At 43.1% G+C, this 23488-nt stretch overlaps 1 protein-coding gene across 1 annotated transcript in view; it reads left to right on the forward strand.

Moving 5' to 3' along the window:
* The window catches only part of arid1b (AT-rich interactive domain 1B), a 165251-nt gene that overhangs the window by 16810 nt on the left and 124953 nt on the right, over positions 1-23488 (forward strand). Inside the window, exon 2 of the mRNA XM_086126861.1 lies at positions 14311-14514. Within this exon, the coding sequence (XP_085982987.1) occupies positions 14311-14514 (204 nt within the window). The remainder of the gene's footprint in view (positions 1-14310; positions 14515-23488) is intronic.

Raw genomic sequence — 23488 nt, forward strand, 5'->3', positions numbered from 1 at the left:
AGGTTGAAACCATTAGTCGGTTTTTTTTTGTTTTTTTCCCCCCTCTCGCCCTTTCTCCTCCACTTCATTTTCCCATCAAGGCACGAACAATTATGTTTTCCCGAATCAAGTCTGCACATGCGCTGTAGATGAAATTGTCCAGTGCATAAGAAGATTTGGCGGGGCTGCCCAAAAAATAAAAATCATAAAAGATAAAGATATTTTTCATGTGGTTTTAGGCGAATTAATTCAAACTAAATCGTAATTGTTTTAAATGGAAGAACTCTTTATTAATCCGTTTTATTTTATTTTTTTTATGAGACACGTGGGGGGCTTGTATAAATCTCGGGCCCAAGGCAATTGCTCCTGGGAAAGATAAAAAAGAAACAAATGGGGAGTAGGAAAAAGTGCGCGCGTGTGTGTGCGTGCGCGCATGCGTGTGTGTGTGTGTGCGTGTGCGCACGTGCTGTATAGCGAGAGCAGTTCTACGGTTTAGGCCGCCAGTCTTGCACCTGGCTGGCATCAGTGGGAGGCCCATTACTGTCAGAATAATCTTAAAATAATTAATTGCAAAGTTGACGCATTTTAAAGAGCATTGTAATTGAATCTTAAATTAGACTTGGGAAAGGGGACGTGTCCTGCTTTGCTGCAAGTCTGTTCCCATTCGCCGCTCACAAATACGCACGCGCGCGCACACGTGCACATCAATGGGTCATGCTCACAAGCATGCAAAAACATGCGAAGGAAATGCTAATGAGATGCATATTTGGAGGGGAAAGGGGCCATCTATAATTTAGCTGCGCTCTTTGAATGTGAATGATGTGTGTGCAAGGGCTGTGATTTATTTTTGTTGTGCAGAGGGATAATTCTGTCAGAGTAGGCTTTTATTCTTGTAAACAAATGTGGGGAAAGAGCAGAATAAAAGTGGAGTAATAAAGTAAACACAAGAGTATGAATGTGATTAGCTGCTGGCATGAATAATTTGCAAGGGACGGAGGAGTTGGATGAAAGAAAGATGACAGATTGGCGAGCCGGGGTATTGCCTGATGAAAGTGTATCTTAGCCCCAAAATACTTCAATCGCTTGTTTGTTTTTAGATTTGGTGTCACGGAATTACAATTTGCTTCTTTTTCCCCCGTCTCCGTACTACTGCACTTAAGGAACGGGGGTGCGTCCCCCCAGAAATCTTCCAAACCTTGATCAGACTGACCTGCGTGCTTGACATGAGTAGCTCAATGTGCTTCCACTTACACACGCCCCTGCCCACGTGGCTCACGCTGCTTGACCCCCTCGAGAACTGCAGACTATTGAACTTTCTGGATCAAAGCTCCAGGGAAAGGTCTGCCCTCCATAAACGCCGGCCCTGCTCCATTATTCTGGCAGGAGCCTGGAAAGAAAGATGGCACTGGGTGTGGAGGGTCAGGGATACAGTTCATCAGTGTAATAAGCAGTCGACAGATGGAAATAGTTGAAAAGTCGCTTCCATGATGTGCAGGTGAAGCGCTTAGTTTAAGGAGCAACAGCATTGTACACAACACAAGTTTTACGGGGAGGCCAAAACTGCCATTCAAAAGTCTAAACTATTGACATTTCTGGCCAACACTGTTGGTGAGCACAACAAACCAAGCAATGTGTTTGCTCCAGATCAATTTGCTTGGTTGTTTTGTACTTATATCTTTAAATTGTGGGACAATATAAAAAGATAATTAGTTCTACAAACTCATATTTCTTTGTTGAGAAATGCAGTAAAGCCAATTTTCACAACATCCAAATGTAAAGTATTTGGGTGAAATGCGAAACTATTTTAGTTTGTTGCCTTGAAATTTTGAGTTAAAATGAGTTTTTACATTTTGTCATTATTATTAGTAGTAGTAATTAATAATAATGTCTATTTTATACACACATACAGTGTATATATATATATATATATATATATATATATATATATACAGTATATACACTACATAGTGATATTGCAGCTTTATAAATGATATTTACAGGTTTTTAAACATGCTCGTGAGGTCTCCTGGAGGATCCACGAGTCTTCTCGTATGCACAATTTGTATGTGTTGCTGCTCCGTGTGTGTTAAGTAGCATATCTAAGCTCGTTTCCATTTGCCTGCCAATTACATTTAGCATTCTATATTGGCATTTCACTAGCAGACTGATGTTAAATGAAATTATACCGTAAGGTTTGGTTGAACATTTTTTGACGTTTAAATATATGATGTTGAGGTCCGGTCTACGGTAAACTTCAACCGGGAGTCATGAACTACTTGAAACAAGCACGCTGTGCCTCTTCTCTGGAGGACTGGGTGATATGATAGTTTCCCATTTCTTGACAGAGGAACAGGCACCAAGGAATGCTTGCAAAAGTGTTTTAATAAGCTTACATGTGTTTAACTCTTTCTTGCGGCCCGTAACCCGATAACATGATAAGCTTCCCACTGTTGTAACCGCTGTCCCTGAAAGGGTTAAAGCATGAGGTCAAACTATCCAAACAAAATAATGAAATGTGAGTGAACATGCGGTGATTCGAGCATTCTCACTGCAGGAAGCAGTCCAAGCACTTCACCAACACGTTCACATTGAGAGATGTCTTTTAAAAATCACATGACCATGGAATTGCTGAGCTGTGCCTCACAAATATGGCTGCATGTGCATGACATCAAAAAAAAAAAAAAAACATTCCTCATGCTGCGTTCCAAATGTTTGAAACCCATTCAACTCTGATTTGGCCCATTTCTGACAGTTCTAAACTTGGCTCCCAAACTCCCATTCTCCCCTGGCTGACTGAGATGAATAACAGCAGACAGGACAATATTGTGGTCGAGCTGAGCATGGCTGACTCTTCTGCCTCTGTGATCCCTCTATCAATAAGGAACACAGGCTTGTCAGAAGGCCTGCCAAGCGTCTGGCTGTGCTCTATACAACATCTGGAAACAGATGGTGCGCACTGATCACAGACACAAGCAAACTACACACACACGCACACACACACGCTCTCACAATACGTACATTTGACAGATGCAGGGGCACATTTGTAAAGCCGTGTTATAACCTCACTGATTGGTTGACTTGTAAGTGCTCCGAGGTAAGTTTACATTCCGCCGAACATATTTGTAGCTCTTACGTTGCCAGTGGCACCGCTGAAGTGGAAGGCACCTTGAAATTCAATCAATGTTTGGGAGGGGAAAATAGGGCTCTGGAGTTGCATAAAACTTTGGCGTTTGAGCACCCGGCGCGCGCGGCATAAATTTGTTTGGAAATTTTATTGTTACTTGGCTGACAGTTAATAACATTAAAAATCGAGATCTGCGAGTCAAATCCGTGGTTCTACTCCCTGTCGTCGTTAAATTTTAGGGAGGAGATCTTTTGGCGTATTTGAAGAATGTGACCTCTCACACAGACACACACTAGCATCTTTTGACATCACTTTGGGATGGATAATATATATTTTTTTGTTCCATTCTAAAAAGTTTTCGAGGTATCACAATATGTTGTGTAGTAGGGCTGAGCATAATCATTTCGTGAAGAAAAGTCAATCATCTGTATTTTAGCGATCACAGTAGGGAACGTGGCTAGCGCACAAAACAGCAACAGGACGTCAGGTCTGCGATGGAACGTGCACTTGCAGCATTATTCCGCTGAGATAAATGTTTCAATAAGCAATTCATTGTAAAACGAAACACACAACCAAAAGAATCAAAAAAAACATCTCCAGTGCTAATGCTACAATCAATGTAAAATCCCATTGACATGCTAACAGAAAATATGCAGCTGAGGTATGTTGCCACACTTGGGAAATATGTACATGCCTTTAATATGTCCATCCATCCATTTTCGATACCGTTTTCCTCTTTAGGGTTGCAGGTGAGCTGGGAGCCTATATACATGTATTGGTTGTATCATGCCTTTAGTAACAGTATGCATCACCAATTCTTAAATGTGTATCCATTGGTAACAGTGGAGTGTGTGATATCAACGGTAATTATGAGAATAATCCAATCCAGCATTGATTGCTAATCTCGTTCAGTTGCTTGTGGCTATTCTTTTTGTATGGACTAGCGTACTATAAATAGCTCCCCCGCTGAGTCTTGACAACGAAGGGGTGAATGCTAATGTTGCATTAAGGCCCTCTCTCACCGATTGACCCTGGTCCCCCACCTGACGTTCCTCCATCCTCTCTGTGATGGATTCTCAGTCAAGGTCAAGGAGATGGAAGGCCTGGCTCATGCTCACGGGGCCTGGGGCCTCTCATAGGGTGACCTGGAGGGGCTGCAGTGGTGGGGGATGGGGGGGATTTCTTTGGAGTTTTTTTGGGCGAGGAGAGCTTCACGGCGGGTGGCAGAGTGGAAGCTCCTGTTCATTACAGGAGAAAACGAAGGCCCATGTCTGCTGCAGCTGCTCCAGTGACCTCTCTATGTGGAGGTGAGCGAGGGTGGCAAGGTTGGGTCTTGCTGGAGTGTGTGTATGTGTGTAAGTGTTCGCATGGTTGAGAGACACGGTCACTGCCAATGTTGTTCTAGTCATAAAAATGAACAAAACGAAAACCAAGACCGAACCCCCACCCCAACCTCACACCGCCTACTGCCCAAAGACACCCTTGTGCGAATGAAGCGGTTCAGATAACGGATGGATGGATTTTGGGCTTCATTTAAATGTATTTATTTCACTAGTACCGCACTGGAAGAAGTGAGATTGGTCGAACAGTTGTCTGGGAGTTGTGGTTCTTTTACTGTGTGTCGCCTAGTAGGTGTTATCCTTCTTCGTCTATAAAAAAAATGGTAAACAGTACAACGAGGTCACTTAGATAACGCACAAGTACTTTTCATTTATCCATCCATCCATCCATCTAATTCATTATAAGTTTAATTTCTAGCTGAATTGTCAGAGCTGGGGCCATTGTGTGTCATGCTGGGCCCGATAATGAAATCAATTTGGTTTAAATTGTTTCAGGTGACTATACTCTAATGAGTATCTAATATCCGCCCCAGGTGAGGTCCGGATATCTGTTTATTTCTGTGCCCGTGTGAGTGTGTGTGTGTGTGTGTTTTTTTTCCTCAAGTGATGGATCACCCACCGGAGAAATATGGATAGTTCCACCCTGGAGGACTGGGCAGTGCTCCAAAACAAACTGCCTGAATGTAAATCCTTATTTATTTTTTTTTCTAGGGGGAGCCTCTTTAACTACACCATGTATGTGACCTAGTTTGACAAATCTGTTGTTAAAAGGCGCAATGGATTTGGTATTTATTGATTATTTGAAGAAAGACATTTTCATTGAAAACTGTTTTTTTTTGTTTTCGGCGTGCTAAGGAAAATCAAAGGCTGAATAACAAAGATGTAGGAGCATTATGGTGTTGTGGCCTTAGCTAACGCATCCATTATTCACAGTGCTCCCACGCCCCCAATGGCCAGCCTCAGGAGCTCGTTAAGCTTTGCCTTACAGGGTTGACTAATGGATGGCAGAAAAAGCCCCCTCAGGAACCTTTAGCATCGTTTGTGTTGGTCTGCTCACTTAGTATTCACTTATGTATTTTCACCCTACTCTGAGCACAATATCATGAATAACCATGGCTAATTCATAAACACACTTGGCAATAGAGGACTTGGCTCATAATTATTCAACCTGGAGAAGCACACTTTCCCTCTAATACCGTTCCGTTAGCAAAGATGCTGATTCCCTGAAATAGGAAGGGAATCTAGCCCGCATGTTTTAGTAGCAGTAATTCAGTTTTGACTGCTGGAAACTTAAAAAAGCAAAAGGGCAGTACGTACTTAAACTATAAAAATCTTCTGGAGAGATGGTGTCATAGCTCATATTCACTAACAGGTCTCACTAAACCCTTTAGATCTTGAGCGGTGTTTTTCTTATTCATATTTTTTTAGTGGGCGTGCATTAACTAATTCTTATTTTAAATGAACCTAAATGATGGAGAGAAGGATAGGCAATCGGATGACGCCGTACGGATTCTGCTCTGATCGTTATGGACATGATTTGCACATACTGAGCTGGACAAGAGCTAGCTAGGTCCAGCACTCGGAGGCGCTGCTATGAAGATTTCTTCATTGACCAACTGGGCAAGGGGCACCTCTCCGAAGGATTAATTAATTATCTCCCTGTAGTGTTTTCATCTTTTTGAATGGACTTTTATATCAGTGTAACTAACATTGTGTAGTACAATACTTTGCTGCTGTATCTTGCTGAATCTTGCTGCTATAGAGTGTTAATTTCCCCAGTGTGGGACAAATAAAGGATATCTTATCTTAATATTGTGTCAAATGTTGCCCACTCGGCATCCATTGCAGCTTGGTCATCCTGGAAGAGGGATTCTTCCATCTGCGGCCCCTTCTCAAAGTTTCTCTTCCCCCCCCAGATGGGTTTTTGGGAGTTTTTTTCCTTGCCGCCCACCCTCGGGGGTTAAAGTCGGGGGATGTCGTGAATACTTTTCAATTGTGGCCATGTGAAGCCCTTTGAGACTGTGTGCGATTAAGAGCTGCATAAATAAATGTGGCATGAGTAGTATTAATCATAACATATGATTCAAGGTCATTTGAGCAAATTAGCTATTACAAACCGATAGACCCTCATATTAATTCATACCCAAAATGTAGCTCTCATTTGCCAAAAAGTTGCTGACCACTGAACTAGATGCTTTCAGAAAAAAAGTGTCCACCTGAAGAGCGTGAGGCAGTTGACAGCATCTGTGTTACCTTCAATTACTTGACGAGAGTGGAACAATATTTCCTGACACAAGTCTCATAGATTCTTAGACTAGATGCCCTTGCCAAAATTCGACAGAGTACCATTGTGGTTTTCGCAATCATTAAAAAAAATAAAAAATAAAAACTCTAAGGTCAAAGATAACATAATAGTCAAATGTGACATTGACCATATTGATGTAGTTATTTGAATTGGAACTGGAGGTACAGCTGCAGGAAAGTTATGCTGAACATTGCATTTGAGGCCAATTGTTGTCTTCCTCCTCTTTCCCTCTCTGTTTGATTTGGTCTGGTAAGAGCTCCCCTCCACAGGGTTCTGGGGGCCGAGGAGCACATTCCTCTCGTTCCTCCATGGCCACTCAATGAAATGGGTCCCAGTGTTGAAGCCGGCGGATTGTCCGTAACAGGCACCAAGTTTACTATGAGAGATGGGCCGTGGGAAATCTGATTTAAAAAAAAAACAATGACAAAAAAATATATCTATATTTTGGATAAAACTGAACACTACTAGTATCAAACTCAAGGCCCGGGGGCCGAATCTGGTCCGCCACATAATTTTATGTGGCCCGCGAAAGCCAGTCAAGCATGTCAACTTCCATGATGCTTCCTAAAAGCTGTACCATAATTTTATAATGATCATATGTAATAGATGAGAGCTGTTGTCAGCATTTTCTTGTGACCAAACCCCTCATTAAAGTCACTTAAATAGTTGAAGAAACGATTATTCTTGACTTCTTTAGATGGTTTCACAGTTATAATGGCCCTCCGAGGGAAATGGCAACTACAATGTGGCCGGCGACAAAAATGAGTTTGACACGCCTGCAGCGTACACCATTCTATTTTTATGTGACAAATCCAACTTGAATACATTGAGCCTTATCAAATGGCATCTTTGAAGGAGATTTGACTGGCAAATTTGAGGTCCATGCTCTCTCTCCGTGTCCTCCACATGGTTTGGTTTTATTTGTTTTCATTTTTCTAATGGGGTGTCACAGGCATGTCAGATGGATCTCGTTTTGTCATTGAGCCCCCCCCCCCCCTTCTCTTCCTCCTATTTTTGTCTCCGGCTCTCGTTCAGCAAAGGAAAAGGGCTCTGGTGACCCTTCGACCCCAATCTCACTTGAGACAGATGAAGCAGCCGCTCTCCTCCCTCCCCGTCTCTGCTCCACTCTTCTCCTCCCTTCTCCTAATGACGTCTTTGTGATGGCCGTGACGAACCGTGCGATCTGCAACTTTCCCTTGTGCTTGTGGGAGGGGGCTGGGAAGGGTGCATTATGAGCATGTGTATATGTGTGTGTGTGTGTGTGTGTGTGTGTGTGTGTGTGTGTGTGTGTGTGTGTGTGTGTGTATGGTGTAAATATTGGTGTCAAACGCAAAGGGCACACCTCTCGCCAGCCCTGAGCGACACAGCAGAGAGAGCAATTATGTGCATTGCGCCAAATACAAAAGCATACGGGTTGTCTGCATTATGGCAGCCTCTTATCTGACTTCTCTCTCGCTCTCAGCCTGCCTCTCATTCTAACCTCCTCATTGCCAAACATGCACTGTTTATCTGGGAGCCTCCGCCCACCTCGTCCGCGGCTGACGTCTCCTGCCCCTTCTTTGGATAAGCTCATCCTCATATGCTATGCAGGCATATTGCGCTAACGGAGGGCTCAAGCTAGCTCCCCGTGGACTGGAGCTTCTCAGTGTTATTTGTGACAGGACTTTTTTCCGAACAAGGCATGCGTGCTGAGATACAAAATTAGACCCTGTTGCAAAGCGTGCAAGTAATTCATTGACTCTTGGAATTTGACCGCAAAAAGGAGGCTCGCTCGCACGATACATTTCGTCTTGTCGGTGACCATCCGCTCACAGCCACTTAAGAACAGGCTCTTCCCTAAGAGAGGTGGGACAGGGAAGAGTTAACGTGCAGGCGCTCCTCTGCTCTCTGCTTGATGACATCAGTATTGTCTCTGCATCCATGAAATTAATTTTTCTAATCTTAGTCAGCAGGAGCGGGGGAATTTGCACACATTAATATGGAACTCGATCTAGTCGCCCACTGCTCCTCTCTCGCTTTCTCTCCTCCTCCCCCATCTTTTCTCTCCCCCTTGTTCCTATTTTATTCAGTTTTCTAAAACAGGAGGCCCAAATGAAAACGTGTTTTCAAGCCTCAAATGGGCAGCTTTGTTTTGCAGGCGGCGGCATCGCAAGTCCCGCTGTGTAATAGGAATTGGAGAGTGCTTTGCTGCATGGTATAAATAAATAACATAAAAGACAAGAGCGATTGTCCCAGCAGACCAACCGACTCTGACTGCAGCATGTTGATTCTCCAGGAAGAGACACGTGCCGCGCAGAGCACGGAGAGGATCCGCAGACAATAATTATCCTTATTTGTTTCTACTCACACATTCACACGGCTAAAAGGTTTCATTACCCAGGCAAAAAAAAAAAAGAGGCAGGCAGTATTTGCTCCGAGAGAAAAAGAGATAATCAATAAAAGGGGTTTGTTGTGTCTTCTTTTAGGTGATGTCAGAAGCTATTTTAAAACGCTGGGCCTTGTCATGTTGTTAAAGTACAAATCCAAGTAGCAAAGAAGTTCACTGAGCTTCCAAAAAAACAAAACAAAAAAAACAACAAACCCAACAACTTACAGTAACGATTTTAACACTCAACCTGAAGTGGTTTTATGAAGCTGTCCAAGAGAAAAAGCATACTTGTTCCACAATAGTGTTAAACTGCCAGGTACTATAAGCCAACATAATAGCCCAATGAATTGCTCTTTGGAGGATTAAACCATTTCTGAAGTAGCTGTTGCTCAATAAAGCAGCTTGTAGCCTATAAAGAAACATTATGAAGGTTACAGGACGACCACGGTACCGATGCAAACATATGGAACCACAAATGGAAACACTCAAGTTTTGTCACTGGAAATTAGCTTTGGAGCTCAGCCGTTCCCCGGAGGGTTGATCGTCTACGTTTCCATGGAGATCAATATTCCCATTTACTCAATGAAAGAAGTCCTTTGAATTCGCCATTGGATTGGATGCCTTTGTCCTTTTGCTGTTTTCTGTTTTACGGTCACTTTATCGTTTTTACGATTACGTTTCTTTTCATTTTAAGCTGTACAGTTTTCCTATTTCTGGTTGAACTGTCAACACCTATTATTACACCTCATCACCGCATCATTTTGTGACTAAACTATGGCAAACAACTTTTATCCTCCTTTTTTCACTGCGGTTGGAGTTTATTGCAAAACTAAACAGACAACTAAAAAAAAAAATCACACACTGTGTATTTAAATACAAAATGTTCTTAGATTTAGAAACGTCGCCAGTGCTAATGCTAGCAGTCAAGGGCAAATCCAATTGATGGGCTAATAGAAAATGAGCATCAAGTTCTGGGAGCGACATTCCTTCAATTAGAAAATGTTCACACATGAACGCTATTGTGATACATACAGACATATCATATGATATATATTATATAAAATGATTAGATTCATCCTAATCTGTAAAATTCGAGTCATGAGGTTCAATCGCAACTTGCTTCTTCTACCTTCTTTGTTTTCTCTTAATGTGTGTATCTCCACGTGTGCACCACACTGCCCCCAAGAGGCCAAGCTTTGCACAGCTGCATCATGAGATCTTGATTTTTATTTATTCTTCTTTCTTGCTCGTATTTTAATTCAGCATTATTTTTTTTACCTGTGACTAATTAATTTTCTGGTTGAGATTGGCCTTTGCTAGCTGAGTAAATACTGTTTTAAAATCAATACCTAACCATTTATTCGTCGGGATTTCAACATTAACCACAATAATCGTGATGACTATTTTATTTTTTTTCCCCAGAACCGCCCAGTCCCGGTAGAATGTTGTCGAGGGATGCAAAGGGGATGTATCGCCATTTTTACATCGAGCTCAGTAATAGGCCTATTCCTCTACTTGTGAACACATGTTGTGTTTGTTTACACTGATAGAATAGGGGATGATTTAGTGTGAAGGACAAACACTGCAAACTATTTTCGAGTGTCTTTGTCTTTTTACTGCTTTGTCTCATAACAATACAGTCATTCACAATAATATGAACCAGAAACACTGACCAATATTTTTTTTTCTGTCTTGTTTCATCCCAGCATGTCTCCTAATCCACACAGGCGAGAGCCTGTTATGGCTTTGAACAACTCGCCACATTAAAGCGTGAAGGAATGAAATCTGTTTTTCTAAAATAAAACTATCGTCAAATGAACTCAAAAAGCAATTTAGCAGGTTTCACCCTGTAGTAATTTCACCATGTTCTGTGTAATGGCTTTGTTTTGCAAAGAAAAGAAGAAAAAAAAAGCTCCTGAGATTGGGAATGCAAGCGAGAGAGAGAGAGTACTTCATAAATTGAATTTTAAATTTAGCAATTGAAATTCTATTGCCCCCACCTCTCCCCTTCCATTGATAGCATGCCCAGATGAACCAAACAGAAAAATGTATTTTTTTGGTCTCCACCCCCCCCCCCCCCCGGCACACACCTGATTTTGTTCATGTCATCTTCATATTTCCCCCCTAAGTGCACTCATTTCTCTTAGGGGAGGAAAAAGCAACGTTTCAATTTGTCAAGAAATGTTTCCTGCGCTTTGAGGGAATCGTTGGGCCTATCTCAAGGAAGCCTTCAGTGGACTGAAATCTCATTTAGTGGAACTTGTCGTGAGGGCAGATACGAGTCTGTGTTTGGGGAGGAGGAGAGTTAGCCAGCTGTGTTGATAATGTCACACGTGGAAGATGGAGCGATGTGTCCGCTCGTTTCACTGCAGCCGCTTTATTTGACAAATCCTCACTCCAACATGTGGGCATATTTGCGTTTAATCGAGCATCCACTTCTCCATTCCCAAAACCCAGAAGTTATTTTCTGATGCCGGTGCAATTTTAGGTGTTGAAGTTCACTTTTTAGTTGTGTGAAGGGATTTACTTGAGTTGGCTCAGTAGTTGTTACAAGTGGAGCACCGATGTAGCTCGTGAACTGAGTGATGTTTGGGGAGGTTAGCGAGTGCCACAATAGCTTTGCGTGTCTTGTGTATTTTGGGTAAATGCAGCCCGGTGGTCCAGTGTCGATATCACAGTACAGAGGTACCGGGCTCGATTCCAGCTCTGGCCTTCCTGTGTGGAGTTTGCATGTTCTCCCCGTGCCTGCGCGGGTTTTCTCCGGGTACTCCGGTTTCCTCCCACTTTCCAAATTCTCCCCGTGCCTGCATGGGTTTTCTCCGGGTACTCTGGTTTCCTCCCACATTCCAAAAACATGCATGGCAGGCTCATTGAACACACATAATTGTCCCGAGGTGTGAGTGTGAGCGCGGATGGTTGTTTGTCTCTGTGTGCCCTGCGATTGGCTGGCAACCGGTTCAGGGTGTCCCCCGCCTCCTGCCCAAAGACAACTGGGATAGGCTCCAGCACGCCTTGCGACACTTGCGAGGATAAAGCAGTTCAGAAAATGGAAGGATGGATGGATGCAGTTGTAGGGGTGCATATTACCCCATTTCATTTTTTGTAATGTCATTTAGTCCTGAATATTCAATTTTTAACAGTTTTTTTTGTTGTTGTTTTTGTATGATGCAAGAAGCTGGACATTCAAATGAAATTTCTTTCTTTGTTCGCTTTTTTGACTATAAAATAGCTCATACTTCTAATGTTCTCCCTTATGTGTCATTCTGCCAACTGCTTTTCGATGTCAGCTTTTTCTTCTGGTAAATCTCACCACACATTTTGACTTGCACAGTACAATGCAATGATGATGAAAGAGTTGGAATAAAATCTGTACCGCTCAAGATAATGGTGATTATTGATTGACACTGCCAGAGAACTATTGACTTAGATATGTTTATGGTTGAACACAGTCTATTTCAGCACACTTAAATGACATTCTTCTTCTCATATTAGTACATTATTCTAATTAGCAAAGCAGCATTGCTATCGAAACTATAAAACACAGAAATCTTAATTTGAATGACGAAGACATGATAGTGCGGACCAAACCAGGAAATGAATCCTAATTAATTTATGTTTGTGCACGCTCAGTTTGAAACAATGCCATGTTTTTGGGGGAAAAAAGTGGTGCAAAGTTTAGTTTAAATCGTAGTCATCGATTGACAAAACAATCGACAGACTCATCGATTGTTCAAGCGAAGGTTTTGTTGCAGCCCGAGAAAATAGCAAAAATGCCAGGGTACTTGCTTCGAGTAGCCACATCTTTCAACAAAACAGCCTCCTCTCATTTTTTTCCTGTTAGACTTCTGAAATTGTGCTCGTGTTGACCTTTGCAAGTTAATCCTCTCTCGCATGAGGCCTCAAACACCTCCGTGCTGCGAAACAACTTTCAGGCCCCCTTGTGTTCTCTCCTCACGCCCTTTCTGGCTTGTCTTTCACCATCTTTCTCACTGCCCAAACACCCTTTTGCACACACTTTTCCTCCTCACACTGCGAAATAGCCCAAACTACTCCAAACACATGCCTCGGTAGACAAAACCACTTTAAAAGGCAGACCGCCGAATGGTCTTGCACGTAACCTGCTGAATAAAGTGCTTCCATCCCCTGACATGTCTTCTTGATATTAGCCCGGCAATATGAGGCAGTGGCAATTTCTTCTCCGCACTCGACGAGGTGATATTGAGCTGGGGAGGAGGGAGTTGGCAGCGGTTGGGTGGTGGTGGTGGGGGGGGGGGGGGGGTGACTGGGCTGTGTGTGCACGTGTGTGTGCGTTATGCTCAGCGGAGACGAGAGAAGTGAAAGTGTGTGTAAGGAACAGTAGGAACAAAATGTCATAAATCACACATGAGCCAGCACAGTGAGACAAAAGGGTGAAAGGCTGAGAGGAGAAAAGGGAAGTCTTCATTATCTATCGGCCAACAAACAAACACGTTGCTACAGGTGACGGATTAGCCTGGACTGATCCCAAATTTTCCAGTGTCTCACCAAAACCCCCTCAACCCCCCGGCTCCCCATCCCCACCTCCCTCCTCAAAAAGACATTGAAATACTCACCGTGAAATGAATTGATGACATCTCTTGCAAGTGCTCTTTGGGTAGTTGCGACTTTGACTACTTGACTGCCCTGAATTCCCTCCAGGGATTCTAACTTGAATTGCTTTGTCACTTGAAGCCGGTCCATTTATTTTATAATTCACAACATTCGAATGACTATTTTGCACCGCTTTGCTGTAAGCAACAGCAAGTGAGGTGGCGGTGTTGTCAAGTGATTATTGGCCCTGTTGGTCTGCGGTTGGGGGGGCGGGGGGGAGGCTTCCCTAAAGCCATGCAAAAAAAAAAAAGTAGTTGCTAAGTAATTCCATTTGTAGTTCATTCATGACCTACAGACATCCATTGAAGAACACCAATCAGCACGACTCGCTTGATGATGTGGTTTAGAAGGTGCGCGCCGAAACGACTGATGTCAAAGGCTGCAGCGCGCCAGACGATGGTTGAATTTATTTCCTCCAATGTAAAAACAATCCCAATTTGCACTCTTTAACCCTTTCAGGGACAGCGGTTACTACAGTGGACAGCTGATCATGTTATCAGGTTACAGGGTGCACGAAAGGGTTTTATTACTCTGGCGGTTGAAATGTTTACTTTCTCCTCCACAGGTTTCCTCCATGGACTTCATGGCAATGAAGCGCTCGCAACTTTACGGCATGGCCAATAATCCGTACTCCGGTCCACAGCAGCCAGGGGGTGGACCTTACCCTCCCAACCAGCCGTATACGCCGCCTCCCTCGCACCGTTATCCAATGAGCTTGCCGGGAAGAGGCCAACTGGGCATGAGCAGCATGCAGTATCCTCAGCAGCAGGTATGTTGACAAAGCAAAAGTGGGTGTTTGCCCGTGACAATGCAGGAGGTAGTCTTTTATCCAAATCACAGTCTGCTTCAACAAATACCACACAAACAATTTTACGTTTTCATACTTTGAATAAAAATACCAAGTAAATAATCACAAAGCATGTAGAAAATAATTAAATTTATGTTACATGTCGTGATTCAGTCGTCCACTAAAACCTATTTAAATGAAACATGGTGAAACACGTTTTTAAAAAGGCAACGGAAGCAATACTGAGTTCGGTTGTACTTTATTTAGCCATTTTACAATGTACTCACATTTTAAAGTAATCCATCAAAAACGCCGGGTTCCCTCTCGTTGTTGTTCTCGTGCCCCGCTCACCCTTCACTCATTGGCGACTGGTACCTGCTCGGGGTGTGCCTTTAGCGTCCTCTTACACGCCCACCCTTCACTCATTGGCGGACTTCCGCATGCCTGTCGTCACTCACGTCCGCCTTTTCTCTGTATAAACAGCGTGTCGGCCAGAACAATAAAGGCATTGCCGCGCGATGTTAAAAATTGCAAAATAATATTACGTACGTTTTGCTCAAATGATATTTTGTTTGTTCCAAGATAAGAAAAAAAATGTGTGGATCCTACTGTCTGTCACTGGAGGCCCTTATTTCATTCTAACATCATGTACAGGTACGTCCTCATTCAGACAGGGGAGTCCGTGTTAACTTTTCTCAATATTTAAGTACAACATATGATGTGGTGAGCGTGAAAAGATTTATGTATTCGGTGCTAAAGCTGTCGAATAGCAGTTATTTGTGGTGGTTGTGGTTTTATGAAATGCTTCACCGTCAAGCAAGGGTTTTATTTTTTCTTCCTTCCTCCCGTGCTCATTTTTCTCGAGACTGCCACTGGGGATGCTCGGTGTACAGGGTGTACATTTATCCGTTATCTTTGCTCGATTAAGTGTTTCATTTTGTATTTCTATGCGCTACTCACTTTTTATCAACCAGTGTGCTTCCGTGTGGGTTACTGTCGTCAACATCGAGGCATCACAAACGTCAAAGCCACTCTCGTGCAACGCAAGAAGCCTGTGTTGGAGACGCGAGTACGCTTCTCTCTGTTTTGTTGAGTCATACGTCAGTCTTATTTTTGGTTTGTGGAACATTTACGGAATGAAGTGAAGCTTCATACTGTGTGTGTGTGTGCGTGTGTGCGTGTGTGTGCGTGTGTGTGCGTGTGTGTGTGTGTGTGTGTGTGTGTGTGTGCGTGTGCGCGCTCATGAGCAAGTGGGTGTTTGTAAGAGAGTGCTGGACAGACTGAGAGAGGTGCGCTGTGTCCTATGCTGCCGCTGCCTGCTATTTACTGTGACAGCTTGGTCGGTTCCATCGGACTTGGACAGCTCACACGAAGGCAAGCGAGCTTCTCAACATAGCAAGACCACAGAGAAAGAGAGAGAGAGAGAGAGAGAGAGAGACATTAACATGCATATTTCCTGCATTTTTAATAAACATTAAGTAGATTACATTATACGCACTACGTATAATGTATGGCTACCATTACACACCATACTTTCCATAAAGAAATATATATTTGGAATCGCAGACTTTCCAGGAAGATGGAGATTTTAAAGTGCAGGGAGATGTCACAACCCAATGTGTAGCTGGACACAGTCTCCAGCAGATGCTTGATTTGCGGGACTATGATTGGCAGATTGAACATGAAATTGAAATGTGACTGTTTCATTGGTCATATTTCATATTACTTTTAAAATTCTAACCCCCCAAAAAAAAACAGTGCAGGGAGCTCCCAGGTTCAGCAGCATGTCTTATGAAGTGAAATGAAAACCTCAACAAATTAAATAGCTCCCTAAAATTTTCAACAAAATTTCTATATACCGGTAGCTAAAATGTTAATCTTTCATTTAGCTTTGTTTTAAGATCAACCCCCCACCCCGCCAAAAAAGCGTGGGATCTTCCAAGGGTCAGAAGTATCTGTTATAAAATTAAACGAACATTTATTTATGTAAATTAATCATTCTTTTAAGATTGTCTGTTATTATGCCATTATGATGTCATCACACTCCCAAACGGACCTTGATGTGAGGTTGCGGAGAGCTTTTACCCAATGAACGACATACAGTCGTGAGCCGGCAGGGCACGAGATGCTGAGGACGACGTGTGCCCTAACATCGTCACTCGCAGAGTCCAAAACACACCCGTTGTACTATTTAGTGTCGAGCTCCTCGAGCGGATTGCATAGGGGAGGCTGAGCGCCAGCATAGCGATCATAGCATAGCGCTATGGAACGTAATTAGTTCAAATAGAATTAGTTGTTCACTCTGGCTATAGCCATGGGAACTGTGCTTCTAAAATTTCTAATTATCCGGGACTAGCTTTAAACGCAGCACCACCGCCGCATTGACTGCACGACTGCAGCAGCTAGAATCGAGCTGGCAGTAATGAGTTTGGAGCAGGTTTAATTCCACACGCTCACATGAGACTAATGAGCCTCACCTACAGAAACGAGGTCAGAGGTCACGTCTGGGAGAAGCAGGTGTCAGGGGTGGGACTATGGTTTGCTTCGTATCGATCGGCAAACATGACTTTTAATTACAACATCGTAAAATGCAGAAAATGCAGAAAATGTGTGTGTCGTAGCATATGTGAGAGGACCCCCGTACAGTACCTACCATATCTCGCCGTCACACATTGCAAAGACGGTTCAGGATCTCAGCCTCGCTATCTTGAGTGCGGCTCTATTGGCAAGAAAATCCCCCATGATGCATTGCGCCTCAGGGCTGAGACCCCAGCTTGTCACAGCCAAACATGCTGCGATGTTGCCAGGCAACCTGTCGCAGATATGTGTCTACCTCTGTGAATTGCGTGTGCGTGTGTGCGTGCGTGCGTGCATGTCGGGTTTTAGTGGATGGACAAAAGGTCCTCTGCTTTTCATTATGATTAAAGCCTGCTAAAATTAAGCCCTACTTTTTCATAAATAACTGCACAACATCAAGTGGAGGGGGAGGTAACTGTAAATTGGTTAATCCTTCATTTTCCTTACACATGTAACTGTGCAGATACTGTGCAAAGAATTTAATTTCATCACAATCACTGGAAATGTTTTGAGGATTCATTTATTCATCATGCAATTTGGATTGTCTGCTTGACGTCATGCAAAATATGGCCTTTGATAGCCTCGTGTATAGTATGTGAGGTGTGCGGATGGGATATTTTCACTTTAAAAGAGCTTCTGGGTGCAATGGCGCTCATGTTGGCACACCACGTTGCCCGAAAGACTAGTTCAGTTAAAACATTGCGTCACTTCACTATTTTTGGACAATTCCCTACTATAGCATATATGTGTATGTGTTGTACAACGTTATTAAAAGTACAGACAATTTGCTGGCTTGTATTTAGCAAGAAACATGATTTGCCTTTGCGGTCCACATAAAATGATGGGGCAGGCCGGATCCGGCCCCCGGGCCTTGAGTTTGACACCTGTGGTTGAGAGGTCTTACAATGATACACGACACGTTTGTCCAGGAAGGTGTATACTTGTGCACATATTCACATGATCGGGCATGCCGTCGCACACATGCTCTGACACATTCCCAACTCTGCAGCTCGCTAACATTTGGCTCAACGTCTCCGGGGTTGTTTGGCTTAATCCTGTAATGAGAGGCAAGCATCGACAGAGATCTTAGCGATGATGACTCAGGAAAAAAACACTACCCCTTAGCCTTGAGTTCAGGGGTCTTCAATCCTGGTCCTCAAGGGCCGGTTTCTTGGATGTTTTCCGTTCCTCCCTGCTGCAGCACACCTGATTTAAATGACCTGATAATCAGCAAGGTTCGCAGAAGCTGGAAAATGATTGAAGAGCTAGCTAATAAGCCAAGAGGGGTTGTGCGCTCTATTTCATGCTTTTAATGCAAGCATATGACTGTGTTGTGATGTGTGGCTTGATACTGAAGTATCGATACTTCAGGTACTTGATCCTTACGTGGGGATGAACAATTTTAGGAAAATAGCCAATTGTGATTTTTGTCTTTGTCAGTTTTTTTGACTCTTTGATTTTGTCAGTGGCATTCCGTCAGGGCCTTCTCTGCAGGCCCAAACTCTATCAGAAAGACATTTACAACTTAGATGAAGTGAAAATAATTTATTTCCAACAGTCTTTTGTCTTCATTTCATTGCGTATGGCTTCCAGTCCTCTGTGAGTTCATTTATTTTGGGTCCAATCAGATATCTGCTTTGATGTGTTGCCAGGCACTTATTTCGTCAAGTGCAGACGTCGACCACACACACACACGCACACACACACACACACGCACACACACACACACACACACACACACACTACTGAAATCAAAAGTCGTCATCGTTATATGCCGTAATTTTTTCGCCATTATTTTGTGATATGATTCCGTTATTAAGAATTTGATTAGGTCACTAAATACCTACTGAAGGACCAGGACCAAAATTCACCGCCTGCCATTGGCATTTTGTGCGTGCTGTTTGTGAGAGACACTTCATAAATAAAATGTACTCACTAAAGTGGAAGAACAAAAAAAAAACAAGACAAAAGTAGAAGAAACAGGGGAGCGTCTTTGGGATGAATGACATGCCACATGAGAGAAGCGTCTGCTTGGGAAGTGGAATGAAACTGAAATGCCCCCCCCCCCCACCAAGAAAAGTGGGAAAAAAACCACAGTCAATTTCAAGCATAATTTCCTGTGATGTCAAAGTTGGCAGAGGAAGAGCAAAAGGAATTTGAAGGAAACATTAGTGTTTGATGTGAATGAGGGGAGGGTGGATGGAGTGGGAGAAAGATGAAATAAAAACAAATATCCTGGGCAATGAAGACAGAAGGAGAGTGTGAGTTCATGTGTGGATGAATAAAGGTGACTATGTCCTCAAGTCTTTCAGAAACAACCACCAGTGTCGGCTGTTTGTTCACAATGCACTTACTAGATAAAGCCAATATGTTCACCTTCACTTTGTATGATTGTTTTCTTTTTCATGTGGAACAGAAACCGTTTTCTTACAGTTTATTACGCTGCAGCCGGGATGACTGTACTGTATTTCATTTTATATCCTGATAAAATGTAAACACAGAAATATGATTTCATGACCTCGAAAAATAAGTATTCATGCTCAGCGAGATATGTATATTTTTCCAAGCAACATTTTCCTCTCATTTTGTCAAATAAGATTGCGTTGCTAGCTGTCCAACCCATCTCCGTGGCGTCATATTTGCACGGTATTGGGGGATGCAATGAAATTGCTGTGATGTATTACCGTATAAACCTAGCATTATTAGTGGCGGCAGCATCTCTTCACATTCCTACTTAATTCGGGTTTTAAATGGTGACTTTATTTACTAAGTGTGGGCGGGGCGAACGAAGGCGGAATGGTATAGACTAAATAACACGTCCGCCTCACAGTGCAGAGGTGCAGGGTTCGATTCTGACTCTGGCCTTCCTATGTGGAGTTCGCATGTTCTCGCCGTGCCTGCGTGGGTTTTCTCCGGGTACTCTGGTTTTCTCCCACATTCTAAAAACATGCATGGCAGGCTAATGGAACACTCTAAAGTGTCCCTTGGTGTGATTGTGAGCGTAGGTGTTTGTTCATCGATGTGTGCCCTGTTATTGGTTGGCAACCAGTCCAGGGTAATGTCTGATTAGTGTGTTTGGAAACACATTAAGTTGACTTTCCATTTCAATTTACTTTATCATACTTACCCAATTTGCCCCCCCGCCCCACACACACACACACAAAATCAAAACAAATGTTTTGAGGTCAATATTGTAAAATTGATTTTCACTTTTTGTAGTTTGTGTCTTTTCGATGGCGTGTGATATCAGAATAGATAGCAATCTATTGAATGCAGGCAGTTTAACATCAGTATTTTCTAATTGTGCTCAATTTGTATGCTAACACCATGTTAGATTTAAACATGGATGTTGTTTGAGTTTGCTTCATAGATTAAATCCAAATTGTCAAATTCTCCCCTGTCCAAACATCATCCTGTGGAATATCGACTTGTGAGAGAGAGAGGGAGAGAGAGAGCGAGAGATGGGTAATTTACGACGTTGATTGCGCCTGGTAAGGGGGGGTTCTCACTATTGGGGGGGAAGCAAGGGCCACTTGGAAGCACTTAGGGGCCCCTGGGTGCTGGGGTTGTCTCGGGGGTTAATGCAGCCATCGCTGCAGCCTCTTACCGATGACTGGAAAGCCCCAATAAATCAGCCCCTCTGCTGGGAAGGCTGGAGGGGGGTAGAAGGGAGGGAGATACAAAGGGGACCACTCCAGCCTCTCTGTGCCCCTCCCTTTTTGAAAGGCTCTTGAAATATTGAACGCTTGCTGTTTAAAGTACCCATCTCATCCACGCGGTCACACACTTGTGCCTATACTATTTCCTCGAACTCAGTCCTGCACTCCTTGCCGGCATGCGGGAGCCTGGGTTTTCTCCCCTCACAATTACAGAGCACATTAGGGATGGCGGCAGGGGTGGGGGTGGGGATGGGGGTGTAAAGGTGGGATTGAAAATGGACAGCGGGAAAGACTGAAAGAAGAGAGGACAGCAATTTGAAAAAGGCTTGAAAAAGGCTGATTAATTAAAGGTTCCTCTCTGGCTGTGGAATAGATGAAGTTTCAGAATCAATTAATTAGCAAGCTAGCCTACGCACATCAATGGCTCTAATAGCCTGCTCTCATTTGTAACTTTTATTACCCCTTGACTGTGGAGTGGCTCTCAGCCAATCACACGTAATGTTGAGCCGATGCTGTATGGCCATTAAGTGAAAAATGAGGGTGAGAATCCCTCCCGTTTTACTCAGTTTAAGTGATGTTATTTATTTCAATAAAACAGATAAGAGGGATATGGTACAGACCTCAAAAGTTAAAGTCAAAACTCAGTCGGATGAGTCTATTGTTAAAACAAACAAACAAATGACATCCAGCATTTTATGGAGGCGTTGATAGCTGACTGAATAGCAACTCCGCAACGTGTTTAGCCGCACCTGAAGCTCGTTGCTAGCTAGCTGTTGCTAGCTAGCTGTAGCTACCGTACATACTACCAAGCTTGACATCCAACTACTCCCTTGTTGGTGACGTACGCGAGTCCAGCCCAGCTACGCTTTTTGGGGACCGCCTCGGTGGTGGGAACAAAGGTCTGTGATCCTCCATTTTGTTTTCGATGTGTTTTGATGAGGCGCAAAATTTCACTCGCAAACTGCCATGCGGCTCCACTTATTTTAAGCGTTGATAATAGAAGCAAGTGGGTTATGTCTTTGAAAGACAAACCTCTCTGTCTATCTTGCATCGGTTGCATCAGCTGCAAGCTTCATCATGCTTGCCCAGGCAAGTGAGTTGATGTTCGGATTTAATACAGTTTAGTGTTGAATGCAGGCGAGCGGTGTAAAACATCACAAGCTGCATGTTTCTGAGCATCGCATGTTCGCAGCTCCCTGCCTTCTGCGCTCTATATATGTCTATTGATAAGATAAAAGAGCAGAGAGATGAAAGTGGAGCCAGATGGAGGGAGCGTGGAAAATAAAGGGGGAAAGAAAGTCTGTGCCTTGCGAGGGGATTATCCCATTTTTTTCCCCTTCCTCAGTGACAATTCGTCTGACTTTTCATCCTGACTATTTAAAATATTCTTACACAGGTCAAGTCTACCGGAGTGGAGATGTGAAAAAGCACCATGAAAACAGATCTGAGACAAGATTGAGAGGTTATATCGGGATCGTACAGATGATTCACCATTTGTGCGGCTTTACACCCCTCACAGACATCCAGTTAGCGCCGGATTGGAATAAAAAAGGTGTCAAGAAAAACTTCACAGAAGTTCACAGTTGACTTAAGTGTGATTACCCAAACCTCTTTTTTTACTTAAAGGGGGAGTTTGCAGTTTTAACACTGCTACCGAGATTAAAATTTTGCCTCACTTCACAAATCCTGTCACCCTCTACACCGAGTCTCTGAGCAGAGCTGACGTGCACGAGCGCAATTCTACAACATTGCCAGTCTGGATGACAATCATATGAAATATGAAAATGCATAGTTGTGATGAAAAGTCACAGAGAACGCTGTGCAACTTCGACAAAATAGCAGTGCCAGCAATACAAAGCTATCATTAGCGCTGCATAGAAGCCGGTGTTAGCCACCGCTGCAATGGTGGTAACATGACTGTTACTTTTCCGCAAAACGTTCTCAGTTTGGAATTATTTTATTTGTTTGTTTGTTTTTGTAGAATCAGTTAAAAATCAAAAGGAAGAATCATGTTATTCAGAAGCTTGAGGTCCTTGACTGTAATTCTTTTTGCTAGTCTCATGCCTAGTTGTTAGCAAGTAATGGGTGGACATGTTTACGATCCAATATCCGAACCGCTTATCCTCAGGGTGGAGGCCCAAGTAAGAGGTCACTGCTAGGTTGTGGGGGTGTGCCAGTGACCCCCCGAGTGCACAGCAAATGATCGACACCTCGTTCATCACACGCTCTGTCCTTATTGGTTGTTACATCGTGTACATGGTTTCTTAAAAATCCAGTTTGAGGTACCAAATAGGGCCAGTGAATGCTGATTTATTTATTTTTTTCGCTAATCAGTCTACTAGTGACTACTGTCAGGTTTATATTGACATATTTAACAAATGTGACAAAAATGTGCTTTTGTGTTTTCAAAATACACATTATCCTTAATTTACAGTATATAATTTAATTTTATGGGGGAAAAAAATTAAAATCCTATAACATGGGACAAATGGAAAATTGATGTTTTGTTGTCGGGCATTGTACAAGACTTGGTTTCGGTGTCTGTGTTTGTTTTACTGTGAATCAGAGAAGCATCAACTTTGTTCATTTTTGGAGGTTGTCTCTTAACAAAGTTAAGCCTATTTACTTGTGATGCTTTTGGGCATACATCTGCCACATCCAAAATGGCAGACACACTCACGTTTCGCGGCAACAGGCCAAAGCCTTTGAGGTGTCAGGAG

Source organism: Hippocampus guttulatus, chromosome 13, assembly GCF_054856545.1.
Source record: "Hippocampus guttulatus isolate MCC_2025c chromosome 13, RoL_Hgut_1.0, whole genome shotgun sequence".
NCBI classification, from domain to species: Eukaryota; Metazoa; Chordata; class Actinopteri; order Syngnathiformes; family Syngnathidae; genus Hippocampus; species Hippocampus guttulatus.